Source organism: Ranitomeya imitator, chromosome 5 (genome assembly GCF_032444005.1).
Source record: "Ranitomeya imitator isolate aRanImi1 chromosome 5, aRanImi1.pri, whole genome shotgun sequence".
Lineage (NCBI taxonomy): Eukaryota > Metazoa > Chordata > Amphibia > Anura > Dendrobatidae > Ranitomeya > Ranitomeya imitator.
Window position 1 is genome coordinate 2,718,559 of NC_091286.1, and position 18,820 is coordinate 2,737,378.

The 18,820-nt window shown below is 50.5% G+C and overlaps 1 protein-coding gene across 2 annotated transcripts in view; it reads right to left on the reverse strand.

Moving 5' to 3' along the window:
* PEX6 (peroxisomal biogenesis factor 6) overlaps positions 1–18,820 on the reverse strand; it is a 112,894-nt gene that overhangs the window by 25,750 nt on the left and 68,324 nt on the right. For both annotated transcript variants that reach the window (XM_069768198.1, XM_069768197.1), the window contains exons 14-16: positions 12,810–12,926; positions 11,571–11,648; positions 11,288–11,427 (exon numbers count right to left, since the gene is read on the reverse strand). In XM_069768198.1, the coding sequence (XP_069624299.1) occupies positions 11,288–11,427; positions 11,571–11,648; positions 12,810–12,926 (335 nt within the window). The remainder of the gene's footprint in view (positions 1–11,287; positions 11,428–11,570; positions 11,649–12,809; positions 12,927–18,820) is intronic.

Consider the following 18,820-nt stretch of genomic DNA (forward strand, 5'->3'; position numbering starts at 1 on the left):
ACCAGTCAGGTGAGGTGGTATAGGTGGTGGCACCAGGTGGTTATCGTAGAACCAGTCAGGTGAGGTGGTATAGGTGGTGGTTATCTTAGAACCAGACAGGTGAGGTGGTATAGGTGGTGGTACCAGGTGGTTATCTTAGAACCAGACAGGTGAGGTGGTATAGGTGGTGGCACCAGGTGGTATCTTAGAACCAGTCAGGTGAGGTGGTATAGGTGGTGGCACCAGGTGGTTATCTTAGAACCAGACAGGTGAGGTGGTATAGGTGGGGGTACCAGGTGGTTATCTTAGAACCAGACAGGTGAGGTGGTATAGGTGGTGGCACCAGGTGGTATCTTAGAACCAGTCAGGTGAGGTGGTATAGGTGGTGGCACCAGGTGGTATCTTAGAACCAGTCAGGTGAGGTGGTGTAGGTGGTGGCACCAGGTGGTATCTTAGAACCAGTCAGGTGAGGTGGTATAGGTGGTGGTACCAGGTGGTATCTTAGAACCAGTCAGGTGAGGTGGTATAGGTGGTGGCACCAGGTGGTTATCTTAGAACCAGTCAGGTGAGGTGGTATAGGCGGTGGTACCAGGTGGTATCTTAGAACCAGACAGGTGAGGTGGTATAGGTGGTGGTACCAGGTGGTATCTTAGAACCAGTCAGGTGAGGTGGTATAGGTGGTGGCACCAGGTGGTTATCGTAGAACCAGTCAGGTGAGGTGGTATAGGTGGTGGCACCAGGTGGTATCTTAGAACCAGACAGGTGAGGTGGTATAGGTGGTGGTACCAGGTGGTATCTTAGAACCAGAAAGGTGAGGTGGTATAGGTGGTGGTACCAGGTGGTATCTTAGAACCAGACAGGTGAGGTGGTATAGGTGGTGGTACCAGGTGGTATCTTAGAACCAGACAGGTGAGGTGGTATAGGTGGTGGTACCAGGTGGTATCTTAGAACCAGACAGGTGAGGTGGTATAGGCGGTGGTACCAGGTGGTTATCTTAGAACCAGTCAGGTGAGGTGGTGTAGGTGGTGGTACCAGGTGGTATCTTAGAACCAGTCAGGTGAGGTGGTATAGGTGGTGGCACCAGGTGGTATCTTAGAACCAGTCAGGTGAGGTGGTATAGGTGGTGGCACCAGGTGGTATCTTAGAACCAGTCAGGTGAGGTGGTATAGGTGGTGGTACCAGGTGGTATCTTAGAACCAGTCAGGTGAGGTGGTGGTACCAGGTGGTATCTTAGAACCAGTCAGGTGAGGCGGTGTAGGTGGTGGTACCAGGTGGCATCTTAGAACCAGTCAGGTGAGGTGGTATAGGTGGTGGTACCAGGTGGTATCTTAGAACCAGACAGGTGAGGTGGTATAGGTGGTGGTACCAGGTGGTATCTTAGAACCAGTCAGGTGAGGTGGTATAGGTGGTGGCACCAGGTGGTATCTTAGAACCAGTCAGGTGAGATGGTATAGGTGGTGGCACCAGGTGGTATCTTAGAACCAGTCAGGTGAGGTGGTATAGGTGGTGGCACCAGGTGGTATCTTAGAACCAGTCAGGTGAGGTGGTATAGGTGGTGGCACCAGGTGGTATCTTAGAACCAGTCAGGTGAGGTGGTATAGGTGGTGGCACCAGGTGATTATCGTAGAACCAGTCAGGTGAGGTGGTATAGGTGGTGGTACCAGGTGGTATCTTAGAACCAGTCAGGTGAGGTGGTATAGGTGGTGGTACCAGGTGGTATCTTAGAACCAGTCAGGTGAGGTGGTGGTACCAGGTGGTATCTTAGAACCACACAGGTGAGGAGCGTGGTATAGGTGGTGGTACCAGGTGGTATCTTAGAACCAGACAGGTGAGGTGGTATAGGTGGTGGTACCAGGTGGTATCTTAGAACAAGTCAGGTGAGGTGGTATAGGTGGTGGTACCAGGTGGTATCTTAGAACCAGTCAGGTGAGGTGGTGGTACCAGGTGGTATCTTAGAACCAGTCAGGTGAGGTGGTATAGGTGGTGGCACCAGGTGGTATCTTAGAACCAGTCAGGTGAGGTGGTATAGGCGGTGGTACCAGGTGGTATCTTAGAACCAGACAGGTGAGGTGGTATAGGCGGTGGTACCAGGTGGTTATCGTAGAACCAGTCAGGTGAGGTGGTATAGGTGGTGGCACCAGGTGGTTATCGTAGAACCAGTCAGGTGAGGTGGTATAGGTGGTGGCACCAGGTGGTTATCTTAGAACCAGTCAGGTGAGGTGGTATAGGCGGTGGTACCAGGTGGTATCTTAGAACCAGTCAGGTGAGGTGGTATAGGTGGTGGCACCAGGTGATTATCGTAGAACCAGTCAGGTGAGGTGGTATAGGTGGTGGCACCAGGTGGTATCTTAGAACCAGTCAGGTGAGGTGGTATAGGTGGTGGCACCAGGTGGTATCTTAGAACCAGTCAGGTGAGGTGGTATAGGTGGTGGCACCAGGTGGTATCTTAGAACCAGTCAGGTGATGGGGTATAGGTGGTGGTACCAGGTGGTATCTTAGAACCAGACAGGTGAGGTGGTATAGGTGGTGGTACCAGGTGGTATCTTAGAACCAGACAGGTGAGGTGGTATAGGTGGTGGCACCAGGTGGTTATCTTAGAACCAGTCAGGTGAGGTGGTATAGGTGGTGGTACCAGGTGGTATCTTAGAACCAGTCAGGTGAGGTGGTATAGGTGGTGGCACCAGGTGGTATCTTAGAACCAGACAGGTGAGGTGGTATAGGTGGTGGCACCAGGTGGTATCTTAGAACCAGTCAGGTGAGGTGGTATAGGTGGTGGTACCAGGTGGTTATCGTAGAACCAGACAGGTGAGGTGGTATAGGTGGTGGTACCAGGTGGTATCTTAGAACCAGTCAGGTGAGGTGGTATAGGTGGTGGTACCAGGTGGTTATCGTAGAACCAGACAGGTGAGGTGGTATAGGCGGTGGCACCAGGTGGTATCTTAGAACCAGTCAGGTGAGGTGGTGGTACCAGGTGGTATCTTAGAACCAGTCAGGTGAGGTGGTATAGGTGGTGGCACCAGGTGGTATCTTAGAACCAGTCAGGTGAGGTGGTATAGGTGGTGGCACCAGGTGGTATCTTAGAACCAGACAGGTGAGGTGGTATAGGTGGTAGCACCAGGTGGTATCATAGAACCAGTCAGGTGAGGTGGTGGTACCAGGTGGTATCTTAGAACCAGTCAGGTGAGGTGGTATAGGTGGTGGCACCAGGTGGTATCTTAGAACCAGTCAGGTGAGGTGGTATAGGTGGTGGCACCAGGTGGTATCTTAGAACCAGACAGGTGAGGTGGTATAGGTGGTGGTACCAGGTGGTTATCTTAGAACCAGTCAGGTGAGGTGGTATAGGTGGTGGTACCAGGTGGTATCTTAGAACCAGACAGGTGAGGTGGTATAGGTGGTGGCACCAGGTGGTATCTTAGAACCAGTCAGGTGAGGTGGTATAGGTGGTGGCACCAGGTGGTATCTTAGAACCAGTCAGGTGAGGTGGTATAGGTGGTGGTACCAGGTGGTTATCGTAGAACCAGTCAGGTGAGGTGGTATAGGTGGTGGTACCAGGTGGTTATCGTAGAACCAGACAGGTGAGGTGGTATAGGTGGTGGCACCAGGTGGTATCTTAGAACCAGACAGGTGAGGTGGTATAGGTGGTGGTACCAGGTGGTTATCGTAGAACCAGTCAGGTGAGGTGGTATAGGTGGTGGTACCAGGTGGTATCTTAGAACCAGACAGGTGAGGTGGTATAGGTGGTGGTACCAGGTGGTATCTTAGAACCAGTCAGGTGAGGCGCTGGTACCAGGTGGTATCTTAGAACCAGTCAGGTGAGGTGGTATAGGTGGTGGCACCAGGTGGTATCTTAGAACCAGTCAGGTAAGGTGGTATAGGTGGTGGTACCAGGTGGTTATCGTAGAACCAGACAGGTGAGGCGGTGGTACCAGGTGGTATCTTAGAACCAGTCAGGTGAGGTGGTATAGGTGGTGGCACCAGGTGGTATCTTAGAACCAGTCAGGTGAGGTGGTATAGGTGGTGGCACCAGGTGGTATCTTAGAACCAGTCAGGTGAGGTGGTATAGGTGGTGGCACCAGGTGGTATCTTAGAACCAGTCAGGTGAGGTGGTATAGGTGGTGGTACCAGGTGGTATCTTAGAACCAGTCAGGTGAGGTGGTGGTACCAGGTGGTATCTTAGAACCAGTCAGGTGAGGTGGTATAGGTGGTGGCACCAGGTGGTATCTTAGAACCAGTCAGGTGAGGTGGTATAGGTGGTGGTACCAGGTGGTATCTTAGAACCAGACAGGTGAGGTGGTATAGGTGGTGGTACCAGGTGGTTATCGTAGAACCAGACAGGTGAGGTGGTATAGGTGGTGGCACCAGGTGGTATCTTAGAACCAGACAGGTGATGGGGTATAGGTGGTGGCACCAGGTGGTATCTTAGAACCAGACAGGTGAGGTGGTATAGGTGGTGGCACCAGGTGGTATCTTAGAATTAGTCAGGTGAGGTGGTATAGGTGGTGGTACCAGGTGGTTATCATAGAACCAGACAGGTGAGGTGGTATAGGTGGTGGTACCAGGTGGTATCTTAGAACCAGACAGGAGAGGTGGTATAGGTGGTGGTACCAGGTGGTATCTTAGAACCAGTCAGGTGAGGTGGTATAGGTGGTGGTACCAGATGGTATATTAGAACCAGACAGGTGAGGTGGTATAGGTGGTGGTACCAGGTGGTATCTTAGAACCAGTCAGGTGAGGTGGTGGCACCAGGTGGTATCTTAGAACCAGTCAGGTGAGGTGGTATAGGTGGTGGCACCAGGTGGTATCTTAGAACCAGACAGGTGAGGTGGTATAGGCGGTGGTACCAGGTGGTATCTTAGAACCAGACAGGTGAGGTGGTATAGGTGGTGGCACCAGGTGGTTATCTTAGAACCAGTCAGGTGAGGTGGTATAGGTGGTGGTACCAGGTGGTATCTTAGAACCAGTCAGGTGAGGTGGTATAGGTGGTGGTACCAGGTGGTATCTTAGAACCAGTCAGGTGAGGTGGTGGCACCAGGTGGTATCTTAGAACCAGTCAGGTGAGGTGGTATAGGTGGTGGCACCAGGTGGTATCTTAGAACCAGACAGGTGAGGTGGTATAGGCGGTGGCACCAGGTGGTTATCTTAGAACCAGACAGGTGAGGTGGTATAGGTGGTGGTACCAGGTGGTATCTTAGAACCAGTCAGGTGAGGTGGTATAGGTGGTGGTACCAGGTGGTATCTTAGAACCAGACAGGTGAGGTGGTATAGGTGGTGGCACCAGGTGGTATCTTAGAACCAGACAGGTGAGGTGGTATAGGCGGTGGTACCAGGTGGTATCTTAGAACCAGTCAGGTGAGGCGGTGGTACCAGGTGGTTATCGTAGAACCAGACAAGTGAGGTGGTATAGGTGGTGGCACCAGGTGGTATCTTAGAACCAGACAGGTGAGGTGGTATAGGTGGTGGCACCAGGTGGTATCTTAGAACCAGACAGGTGAGGTGGTATAGGCGGTGGTACCAGGTGGTATCTTAGAACCAGTCAGGTGAGGCGGTGGTACCAGGTGGTTATCGTAGAACCAGACAGGTGAGGTGGTATAGGTGGTGGCACCAGGTGGTATCTTAGAACCAGTCAGGTGAGGTGGTATAGGTGGTGGCACCAGGTGGTATCTTAGAACCAGACAGGTGAGGTGGTATAGGTGGTGGTACCAGGTGGTATCTTAGAACCAGTCAGGTGAGGTGGTATAGGTGGTGGCACCAGGTGGTATCTTAGAACCAGACAGGTGAGGTGGTATAGGTGGTGGTACCAGGTGGTATCTTAGAACCAGTCAGGTGAGGTGGTATAGGTGGTGGCACCAGGTGGTATCTTAGAACCAGTCAGGTGAGGTGGTATAGGTGGTGGTACCAGGTGGTATCTTAGAACCAGTCAGGTGAGGTGGTATAGGTGGTGGCACCAGGTGGTATCTTAGAACCAGTCAGGTGAGGTGGTATAGGTGGTGGTACCAGGTGGTATCTTAGAACCAGACAGGTGAGGTGGTATAGGTGGTGGTACCAGGTGGTATCTTAGAACCAGTCAGGTGAGGTGGTATAGGTGGTGGCACCAGGTGGTATCTTAGAACCAGTCAGGTGAGGTGGTATAGGTGGTGGTACCAGGTGGTATCTTAGAACCAGACAGGTGAGGTGGTATAGGTGGTGGTACCAGGTGGTATCTTAGAACCAGTCAGGTGAGGTGGTATAGGTGGTGGCACCAGGTGGTATCTTAGAACCAGTCAGGTGAGGTGGTATAGGTGGTGGTACCAGGTGGTATCTTAGAACCAGACAGGTGAGGTGGTATAGGTGGTGGTACCAGGTGGTATCTTAGAACCAGTCAGGTGAGGTGGTATAGGTGGTGGTACCAGGTGGTATCTTAGAACCAGTCAGGTGAGGTGGTATAGGTGGTGGTACCAGGTGGTATCTTAGAACCAGACAGGTGAGGTGGTATAGGTGGTGGTACCAGGTGGTATCTTAGAACCAGACAGGTGAGGTGGTGGTACCAGGTGGTATCTTAGAACCAGTCAGGTGAGGTGGTATAGGCGGTGGCACCAGGTGGTATCTTAGAACCAGTCAGGTGAGGTGGTATAGGTGGTGGTACCAGGTGGTATCTTAGAACCAGTCAGGTGAGGCGGTGGTACCAGGTGGTATCTTAGAACCAGTCAGGTGAGGTGGTATAGGTGGTGGCACCAGGTGGTATCTTAGAACCAGACAGGTGAGGTGGTATAGGTGGTGGCACCAGGTGGTATCTTAGAACCAGTCAGGTGAGGTGGTATAGGTGGTGGCATCAGGTGGTATCTTAGAACCAGACAGGTGAGGTGGTATAGGTGGTGGTACCAGGTGGTTATTTTAGAACCAGTCAGGTGAGGTGGTATAGGTGGTGGCACCAGGTGGTATCTTAGAACCAGACAGGTGAGGTGGTATAGGTGGTGGCACCAGGTGGTATCTTAGAACCAGACAGGTGAGGTGGTATAGGTGGTGGTACCAGGTGGTATCTTAGAACCAGACAGGTGAGGTGGTATAGGTGGTGGCACCAGGTGGTATCTTAGAACCAGTCAGGTGAGGGGGTATAGGTGGTGGCACCAGGTGGTATCGTAGAACCAGACAGGTGAGGCGGTGGTACCAGTTGGTATCTTAGAACCAGTCAGGTGAGGGGGTATAGGTGGTGGCACCAGGTGGTATCGTAGAACCAGACAGGTGAGGTGGTGGCACCAGGTGATATCTTAGAACCAGTCAGGTGAGGCGGTGGTACCAGGTGGTATCTTAGAACCAGTCAGGTGAGGTGGTATAGGTGGTGGCACCAGGTGGTATCGTAGAACCAGACAGGTGAGGTGGTATAGGTGGTGGCACCAGGTGGTATCTTAGAACCAGTCAGGTGAGGTGGTATAGGTGGTGGCACCAGGTGGTATCTTAGAACCAGTCAGGTGAGGTGGTATAGGCGGTGGTACCAGGTGGTATCTTAGAACCAGACAGGTGAGGTGGTATAGGTGGTGGTACCAGGTGGTATCTTAGAACCAGTCAGGTGAGGTGGTATAGGTGGTGGCACCAGGTGGTATCTTAGAACCAGTCAGGTGAGGTGGTATAGGTGGTGGTATCTTAGAACCAGACAGGTGAGGAGCGTGGTATAGGTGGTGGTACCAGGTGGTATCTTAGAACCAGTCAGGTGAGGTGGTATAGGTGGTGGTACCAGGTGGTATCTTAGAACCAGACAGGTGAGGTGGTATAGGCGGTGGTACCAGGTGGTATCTTAGAACCAGTCAGGTGAGGTGGTATAGGTGGTGGTACCAGGTGGTATCTTAGAACCAGTCAGGTGAGGTGGTATAGGTGGTGGTACCAGGTGGTTATCTTAGAACCAGACAGGTGAGGTGGTATAGGTGGTGGTACCAGGTGGTATCTTAGAACCAGACAGGTGAGGTGGTATAGGTGGTGGCACCAGGTGGTATCGTAGAACCAGACAGGTGAGGTGGTATAGGTGGTGGCACCAGGTGGTATCTTAGAACCAGTCAGGTGAGGTGGTATAGGTGGTGGCACCAGGTGGTTATCTTAGAACCAGACAGGTGAGGTGGTATAGGTGGTGGTACCAGGTGGTTATCTTAGAACCAGACAGGTGAGGTGGTATAGGTGGTGGCACCAGGTGGTATCTTAGAACCAGTCAGGTGAGGTGGTATAGGTGGTGGCACCAGGTGGTATCTTAGAACCAGTCAGGTGAGGTGGTATAGGTGGTGGCACCAGGTGGTATCTTAGAACCAGTCAGGTGAGGTGGTATAGGTGGTGGCACCAGGTGGTATCTTAGAACCAGTCAGGTGAGGTGGTATAGGTGGTGGCACCAGGTGGTATCTTAGAACCAGTCAGGTGAGGTGGTATAGGTGGTGGTACCAGGTGGTATCTTAGAACCAGTCAGGTGAGGTGGTATAGGTGGTGGCACCAGGTGGTATCTTAGAACCAGTCAGGTGAGGTGGTATAGGTGGTGGCACCAGGTGGTATCGTAGAACCAGACAGGTGAGGTGGTATAGGTGGTGGTACCAGGTGGTTATCGTAGAACCAGTCAGGTGAGGTGGTATAGGTGGTGGTACCAGGTGGTTATCTTAGAACCAGACAGGTGAGGTGGTATAGGTGGTGGTACCAGGTGGTATCGTAGAACCAGTCATGTGAGGTGGTATAGGTGGTGGCACCAGGTGGTATCGTAGAACCAGACAGGTGAGGTGGTATAGGTGGTGGTACCAGGTGGTTATCTTAGAACCAGACAGGTGAGGTGGTATAGGTGGTGGCACCAGGTGGTATCTTAGAACCAGTCAGGTGAGGTGGTATAGGTGGTGGTACCAGGTGGTATCTTAGAACCAGACAGGTGAGGTGGTATAGGTGGTGGCACCAGGTGGTATCTTAGAACCAGTCAGGTGAGGTGGTATAGGCGGTGGTACCAGGTGGTATCGTAGAACCAGACAGGTGAGGTGGTATAGGTGGTGGTACCAGGTGGTATCGTAGAACCAGACAGGTGAGGTGGTATAGGTGGTGGCACCAGGTGGTTATCGTAGAACCAGTCAGGTGAGGTGGTATAGGTGGTGGCACCAGGTGGTATCTTAGAACCAGTCAGGTGAGGTGGTATAGGTGGTGGTACCAGGTGGTATCTTAGAACCAGTCAGGTGAGGTGGTATAGGTGGTGGTACCAGGTGGTATCTTAGAACCAGTCAGGTGAGGTGGTATAGGTGGTGGCACCAGGTGGTATCTTAGAACCAGACAGGTGAGGTGGTATAGGTGGTGGCACCAGGTGGTATCGTAGAACCAGTCAGGTGAGGTGGTATAGGTGGTGGCACCAGGTGGTATCGTAGAACCAGTCAGGTGAGGTGGTATAGGTGGTGGTACCAGGTGGTATCTTAGAACCAGACAGGTGAGGTGGTATAGGTGGTGGTACCAGGTGGTATCGTAGAACCAGACAGGTGAGGTGGTATAGGTGGTGGCACCAGGTGGTTATCTTAGAACCAGTCAGGTGAGGTGGTATAGGTGGTGGCACCAGGTGGTATCGTAGAACCAGTCAGGTGAGGTGGTATAGGTGGTGGTACCAGGTGGTATCTTAGAACCAGACAGGTGAGGTGGTATAGGTGGTGGTACCAGGTGGTATCGTAGAACCAGACAGGTGAGGTGGTATAGGTGGTGGCACCAGGTGGTTATCTTAGAACCAGTCAGGTGAGGTGGTATAGGTGGTGGCACCAGGTGGTATCTTAGAACCAGACAGGTGAGGTGGTATAGGTGGTGGCACCAGGTGGTTATCGTAGAACCAGACAGGTGAGTTCATTGGCTAATTAGGCAGGATCCCCGTCATATCTCCCTTACCTTGAACCCATGGAAGCGTTGCAGCGTGAAGCAGCCGTAATCCTATCTCTGTCTCCGCCTCTTCTCACTGCCGCCATGTTTTAATCCGCTTTGAATAAAGAAGCAAGCGCGGTACGGCGAGTGCGGACTTTACAATCGGGCAAGCACCCAGACCACCGCTGCTGCACCGGACTCCTGAGGAGCTGTCAGCAAGGCACATGGAGACCGGCGTCTCGGCCCTGCTGCCGGGGTTCTCATCCATTGTAAATGATTTATTTATTGGCCTTAACGGCACCATAGACAATACACTATGTACACAATGGTTATACATATATGCAAATTGTGTTAGTACAAGGCATGCAGAAGATACCAGAGGGGCCACCACATGGGAGGCTGGTGGTCCCTCTGTTCCTTGACTTCTACCCACATGATATGTCATTGTGACCTCCGCAATGCTTTACTCGAGCATTCAGCCCTTGCGGTCACTCCCCTCCTGCCCCCTGGGACGGATCTACATCCCCTCCCCTGAAAACTCCAAAACCTAAAGATACGTCCTAACTAGTGATGAGCGAGTCTGCTCGTTGCTTGGGTTTTCCGAGCACCCTCAGGTGCTCCCCGAGTATTTTGGGTGTGTTCGGAGATTATTTTTGTGTCTCTGCAGCTGAATGATTTCCGGCTGCTAGACAGCCTGAATACATGTGGGGATTCCCTAACAAACCGGCAACCCCCACATGTATTCAGGCTGTCTAGCAGCCACAAATCATGCAGCTGTGGCGACTCAAAAATCTCCGAGCACGCCCAAAATACTCGGGGAGCACCCGAGCGTGCTCGGAAAACCAGAGGAACGAGAACTCACTCATCACTAATCATAACGCTTAATGGACTGTCCTAGGGAGGCAGTTTTGGTGCTATTGGAACCAGCCGGGCCCCTGCTATGCGTTGAGACCAAACAAGGTTTTGACAACTGGCTCCTACTACCCACTCTGTCTCCCCACCCTGAGGTCCTAAGAAGGATCGAAACCACGGAAGGCATTCGGCCCATTCAACAGATCTTGAAAAAGTAACCCGTGTGGGGCTAGGACATACAATAAGTCAATATTCTCCTTGTGTCTGAATAAAGCAGTTATACCACATGGGCTCCACAAGAGGTCTTCATGTAGGAGCTATGAAAGTAGTTAGTGAGGATGGACCACCTGATGAGTAAGGTGTCATGTTACAGCCACACCTGCTTTCAGGAGGATTGTAAGCTGACATTAAATCCCCGTTGCCCTTCACACCATCATACGGAGCCTGATGAGCAGATGGAGGAGTCTCCAGAGCGGCTACTTGTTACTATTTTCAGCCATTAAAGGAATAAACCACCGAGAACTCTCAAATTGTAATATTTCTCCGTCTATTGGTTAACATGGTATGAAGATATAATTTTTGCTTGTAAGTGGACACCTGCTGATATCTCCCCAGCCTCAGCACCTGCGCTCACCTTCCTGTAGGTGTCGGACCTGGTCTTTGATGGCGCTCATCATGGCGTCGGCACACAGCGCATAAAGGTCGGCCCCGGTCAGTGCAGCAGGACAGGATTGTAAGACATGAGCGAGGTCCACTGCAGGGTCCAGAGAGAACCTGCCAGAAATTAGGTCATGAGACAAGACCCCCAAATGAGGCATAACCACTGAAAGAGGACCCTAAACCTCCTTCGCAAACAGTGAAAAGACTATTTTATCATCAGGTGGTGTAAGAAGCTCCATGATGGGAGTATTACTCACCGGCGTGTTATGGCTTCCAGGACTCTCAGCTGGGAGTTACGGTTGTCATTTAACCCAACATAGACCAATTTATCAAATCTGGGAGGAAAGTAAGAGATTAGTTCAGGACACCCCTAGATTATACAATAGTACATACCGGTACCGACTGCAGTCTCGGGACACCCCTAGATTATACAATAGTACATACCGGTACCGACTGCAGTCTCGGGACACCCCTAGATTATACAATAGTACATACCGGTACCGACTGCAGTCTCGGGACACCCCTAGATTATACAATAGTACATACCGGTACCGACTGCAGTCTCGGGACACCCCTAGATTATACAATAGTACATACCGGTACCGACTGCAGTCTCGGGACACCCCTAGATTATACAATAGTACATACCGGTACCGACTGCAGTCTCGGGACACCCCTAGATTATACAATAGTACATACCGGTACCGACTGCAGTCTCGGGACACCCCTAGATTATACAGTAGTACATACCGGTACCGACTGCAGTCTCGGGACACCCCTAGATTATACAGTAGTACATACCGGTACCGACTGCAGTCTCGGGACACCCCTAGATTATACAATAGTACATACCGGTACCGACTGCAGTCTCGGGACACCCCTAGATTATACAATAGTACATACCGGTACCGACTGCAGTCTCGGGACACCCCTAGATTATACAATAGTACATACCGGTACCGACTGCAGTCTCGGGACACCCCTAGATTATACAGTAGTACATACCGGTACCGACTGCAGTCTCGGGACACCCCTAGATTATACAGTAGTACATACCGGTACCGACTGCAGTCTCGGGACACCCCTAGATTATACAGTAGTACATACCGGTACCGACTGCAGTCTCGGGACACCCCTAGATTATACAATAGTACAGACCGGTACCGACTGCAGTCTCGGGACACCCCTAGATTATACAATAGTACATACCGGTACCGACTGCAGTCTCGGGACACCCCTAGATTATACAATAGTATACTCTCGCCAGAGGACCCCGAATCAGTACCCCAGTAGAGCCCTCCTCCTTTCCTTTACTGAGATTACCATGAAAAGCACAGATAAGCACAATAATGGCAGTTGCAGAGAACAGAGAAGATTATTAGGTCCTGTAGGAGTCGCGTCTGGGACGTCGGCAGCGCGTCTGGGACGTCGGCAGCATCCTCCGTGCTGCTCGGTGAGGAGGACTCCCTGCAGGATGACACACATTAGGGAGTTACCTTCCAGGGCGAAGCAGAGCCGGGTCCAGCAGATCCGGACGATTCGTGGCTCCGATCACAAACACGTCCCTGGAGGAGTGCAGCCCATCCATCTCTGCCAGCAGCTGGGAGACCACCCTGAAGACAGACAGCGGAGCGGGGTCATTCACATTACACAGCAGAGTGTACGCAACCCTCCCCGCAGTATCACACATTGGGAACGGCACACAACGTTTGGTACATTTACATTATCTGGACACCCCATTCCCTAAACTAATGGGCCCATGTGCAGGCATCACCACCTGACGCACCCGGACAAGTGCCGGGGTCTGGAGTGGGGGAAATCGGATCTCTATGGAGCCCTTGAGTTGAGGGAGCCCGGTGCCAGCGCCCACGAGAGGATCCCTCTGCTTCCTCAGGGCCCTGGCACTTGCAATATTCACCTCTCCCTGTACCTCCGTGTCACAGTTCACGGGGAGGATACACTTATCTTCCCCACCACTCACACCAATTTTTCATGAACTGGGGTTGTTTGGTTGCCCCTGGTTCCTTTCTGAAGGGGATTTCTCTATATCCCAGTTCCGGTTTGGAACTTGCAGCTCTCTGGCGCCCCCTTACCCTCAGGTCAGACAGGGTACTGCACCTAGGATAATTAGTCGCCAGAAAGGCTGCTTTACTTTGTACTGGCTAATGAGCATGCTGCAGCGAGGGGGATATAACTACTCCCACTCAGGCGGGAACAATAATTATCAACGCTGCCGTCGCTAACAAACGCACAAAACAAATCCGCTGCCAACAGCTCCGATTACTTAATTAATACCGGGTCCGGAGCCGACCACAAATTAGTAGTGCAATTCACTTCAGAGAACGTGACAGTACGTTATAGAGCAAGGAGAAACAAAGCTAGTAATTTTATATATTTTACTCCAAAAAAGTAGGCAGTGTTTACAGAAATATAGAAAGATATTATAAAAAAGAAAAGTAGCGTATGTACAGTACAATTACAAATAAAATGGAGTAAGTTGAAAAAAAAAACAATTACATTTCATTCATATCATTTCATCTCATGGCTGACCGTATGCAGTGGAGGAGGGGATCACATCTAGGTGCATTTAACACATGTCTGGCAGCTAGATCCAGGACAAAGACACTGAAGACTGTTGTCTCACTCACTTATCTCCCAGCCTAAAACCAAGGCACTCACCCTGTGGTGACCTCACTCAGAGGCTGAATCCTCTTTTCTTAGAGTTATGACAAACCATTTCTCTACATAACTCGCTGTATGAACCTCGTATGAGAACGACACAATGATCAGGATGTTCACCACGTCACAGGGGTTCTTTTTAGTATAAACACGGCATAGATACATGACCTGCTTATGGAGAAATCCGTTCCTTGCAACTCGTTGGGTTTAGCTCCTAGCGATTTCAATGAGTTAGGCTAGGTTCAGATTGCGTTAGGGCAATCCGTTTAGCGCTAGCGGATTGCGCTAATGCAATGTCTCTTTTGGGGTCGCGTTTAACGTCCCCGCTCTCGCAGATCCCCAATCTGCGAGAGCGGGGAACGGACCTCGGGCGCGCCGCGGACGCTGCAAGCAGCGTCCAAGGCGCGTCAAAAAATACCGACACATCGCTAGCGCATGCCGAAAATGGCACGCACTAGCGATGCGCGTTCCCATTGCTGCCAATGGACTCGCTAACGGACGCGTTGCACGGCGTTAATTTCGCCATGCAACGCTGTTCATTAGCGCGGTCCCATTAACGCAGTGTCAGGTCGGTGCCGTTATACTGATTACACTGATGCCTGTGATCAGGATTGTGCTCAGTGACTACAGACAGTATCAGGTCGGTGCCGTTATACTGATTACACTGATACCTGTGATCAGGATTGTGCTCAGTGACTACAGACAGTATCAGGTCGGTGCCGTTATACTGATTACACTGATACCTGTGATCAGGATTGTGCTCAGTGACTATAGACAGTGTCAGGTCGGTGCCGTTATACTGATTACACTGATACCTGTGATCAGGATTGTGCTCAGTGACTACAGACAGTATCAGGTCGGTGCCGTTATACTGATTACACTGATACCTGTGATCAGGATTGTGCTCAGTGACTACAGACAGTGTCAGGTCGGTGCCCTTATACTGATTACACTGATACCTGTGATCAGGATTGTGCTCAGTGACTACAGGCGGGAGGACTGAGGTGGGACAGTCTGTCCATAAGACAACAATCAGTCGTACACTGCACAAATCTGGCCTTTATGGAAGAGTGGCAAGAAGAAAACCATTTCTCAAAGATATCCATCAAAAGTGTTGTTTAAAGTTTGCAACAAGCCTCCTGGGAGACACCAAACATGTGGAAGAAGGTGCTCTGGTCAGATGAAGCCAAAATCGAACTTTTAGGCAAACGATATGTTTGGCGTAAAGGCAACACAGCTCATCACCCTGAACACACCATCCCCACAGTCAAACATGGTGGTGGCAGCATCATGGTTTGGGCCTGCTTTTCTTCAGCAGGGACAGGGAAGATGGTTAAAATTGATGGGAAGATGGATGGAGCCAAATACAGGACCATTCCTGAAGAAAACCTGTTGGAGTCTGCAAAAGACCTGAGACTGGGACGGAGATTTGTCTTCCAACAAGACAATGATCCCAAACATAAAGCAAAATCTACAATGGAATGGTTCACAAATAAACGTATCCAGGTGATAGAATGGCCGAGTCACAGTCCAGACCTCAATCCAATGGAGAATCTGTGGAAAGAGCTGAAAACTGCTGTTCACAAACGATCTCCATCAAACCTCACTGAGCTCCAGCTGTTTGCCGGGAAGAACGGGCGAGAATTTCAGTCTCTCCATGTACAAAACTGATAGAGACAGAACCCAAGAGACTTGTAATCGCAGCAAAAGGGGCGCAACAAAGTATCAAGTTACAGGGGCCGAATAATATTGCACGCCCCACTGTTCAGTTTTGAATTTCCACAAAAATTTAAAATAACCAATAAATTTCATTCAACTTCACAATTGTGTTCCACTTGTTGTTGATTCTTCACCAAAAATTTACATTTGGTATCTTTATGTTTAAAGCCTGATATGTGGGAAAAGGTGGAAAAGTTCAAGGGGGTTGAATACTTTCGCAAGGCACTGTATCCTCCCTTCACAGCTGATAACAGAGTTGGGTGCAGGATTGAGGGCAGATACATTACCCTCTGCTGTGGACCCCAACACTTCTCTTCTAGTCTGATTTTTTCCTCTTTACGTTTACTGATTAAAGTTATCTTTTATTTTGACAGATGAAGCTTTTCTGAGCGCATTCTGACCAAACGTGGATCTTTTTCTCTAACGTGTCTTTATTGTAGGGGCTCGCCCAACCGCCAAATTCATCTTTTATAAACTATTTGTGCTGGACGGCAATAAAAAATGCCCCCAAGTTTTCTGTTTCCATCTTCACATCCTCCAGGTTTTGGCTCAGGGTCTCCACGTCAGTGGTTTACATGCTTCCTAGTAAGGCCGCTTCCTCATGGGCGGTCCTAGCCCCGCTGCTTCCTCATGGGCGGTCCTAGCCCCACCGCTTCCTCATGGGCGGTCCTAGCCCCGCCCACTCCACCTTCATTGGTCAGCACACTGATAATTCACTGCTGCTTCAGGCTTAGAGATGCCATGCTGGGTCTTGTATGTAATGTAATGTAATAGATAAACCATTATTTCTTATTTTTAGTGACTCTATAGCGACAGGGTCTGTTCCGCAGGACTGGCGCATAGCAAATGTGGTGCCAATATTCAAAAAGGGCTCTAAAAGTGAACCTGGAAATTATAGGCCAGTAAGTCTAACCTCTATTATTGGTAAAATATTTGAAGGGTTTCTGAGGGATGTTATTCTGGATTATCTCAATGAGAATAACTGTTTAACTCCATATCAGCATGGGTTTATGAGAAATCGCTCCTGTCAAACCAATCTAATCAGTTTTTATGAAGAGGTAAGCTATAGGCTGGACCACGGTGAGTCATTGGACGTGGTATATCTCGATTTTTCCAAAGCGTTTGATACCGTGCCGCACAAGAGGTTGGTACACAAAATGAGAATGCTTGGTCTGGGGGAAAATGTGTGTAAATGGGTTAGTAACTGGCTTAGTGATAGAAAGCAGAGGGTGGTTATAAATGGTATAGTCTCTAACTGGGTCGCTGTGACCAGTGGGGACCGCAGGGGTCGGTATTGGGACCTGTTCTCTTCAACATATTCATTAATGATCTGGTAGAAGGTTTACACAGTAAAATATCGATATTTGCAGATGATACAAAACTATGTAAAGCAGTTAATACAAGAGAAAATAGTATTCTGCTACAGATGGATCTGGATAAGTTGGAAACTTGGGCTGAAAGGTGGCAGATGAGGTTTAACAATGATAAATGTAAGGTTATACACATGGGAAGAAGGAATCAATTTCACCATTACACACTGAACGGGAAACCACTGGGTAAATCTGACAGGGAGAAGGACTTGGGGATCCTAGTTAATGATAAACTTACCTGGAGCAGCCAGTGCCAGGCAGCAGCTGCCAAGGCAAACAGGATCATGGGGTGCATTAAAAGAGGTCTGGATACACATGATGAGAGCATTATACTGCCTCTGTACAAATCCCTAGTTAGACCGCACATGGAGTACTGTGTCCAGTTTTGGGCACCGGTGCTCAGGAAGGATATAATGGAACTAGAGAGAGTACAAAGGAGGGCAACAAAATTAATAAAGGGGATGGGAGAACTACAATACCCAGACAGATTAGCGAAATTAGGATTATTTAGTCTAGAAAAAAGACGACTGAGGGGCGATCTAATAACCATGTATAAGTATATAAGGGGACAATACAAATATCTCGCTGAGGATCTGTTTATACCAAGGAAGGTGACGAGCACAAGGGGGCATTCTTTGCGTCTGGAGGAGAGAAGGTTTTTCCACCAACATAGAAGAGGATTCTTTACTGTTAGGGCAGTGAGAATCTGGAATTGCTTGCCTGAGGAGGTGGTGATGGCGAACTCAGTCGAGGGGTTCAAGAGAGGCCTGGATGTCTTCCTGGAGCAGAACAATATTGTATCATACAATTATTGGGTTCTGTAGAAGGACGTAGATCTGGGGATTTATTATGATGGAATATAGGCTGAACTGGATGGACAAATGGCTTTTTTCGGCCTTACTAACTATGTTACTATGTTCTTGTTCTCCTCAGCAGTAGAGCACAAATCTCCCTCACTGAGCCCACTCCATCTATTCTGCTAATATAAGAGTCACACGTTCCTCTATATTATGCTGCATTAAAAATATCTGCTCTGCTCGCCCATCCCCTGTATGTCTGCTGCATCACCCCCTTTATCCTGTCTATCTGTGCTGCTCCTATTGTAGCATCACTCCTATCATCCGTGTATCACAGAATTGCTCCTATTCTCCTGTATCCTAGTACTTCCCGTATCCTAGTACCGCCCCCGTCCCCCCGTATCTTAGTACCGCCCCCGTCTCCCCCGTATCCTAATACCGCCCCCATCTCCCCCGTATCCTAGTACCGCCCCCGTCCCCCCGTATCCTAGTACCGCCCCCGTCTCCCCCGTATCCTAATACCGCCCCCGTCTCCCCCGTATCCTAATACTGCCCCCGTCCCCCCCCGTATCCTAGTACCGCCCCCGTCCCCCGCGTATCGTAGTACCGCCCCCGTCCCCCGTATCCTAGTACCGCCCCCCGTATCCTAGTACCGCCCCCGTCCCCCCGTATCTTAGTACCGCCCCCGTCCCCCCGTATCCTAGTACCGCCCCCGTCCCCCCGTATCCTAGTACCGCCCCCCCGTATCCTAGTACCGCTCCCATCCCCCCGTATCCTAGTACCGCCCCCGTCCCCCCGTATCCTAGTACCGCTCCCATCCCCCCATATCCTAGTACCGCTCCCATCCCCCCGTATCCTAGTACCGCTCCCATCCCCCCGTATCCTAGTACCGCTCCCATCCCCCCGTATCCTAGTACCGCCCCCGTCCCCCCCGTATCCTAG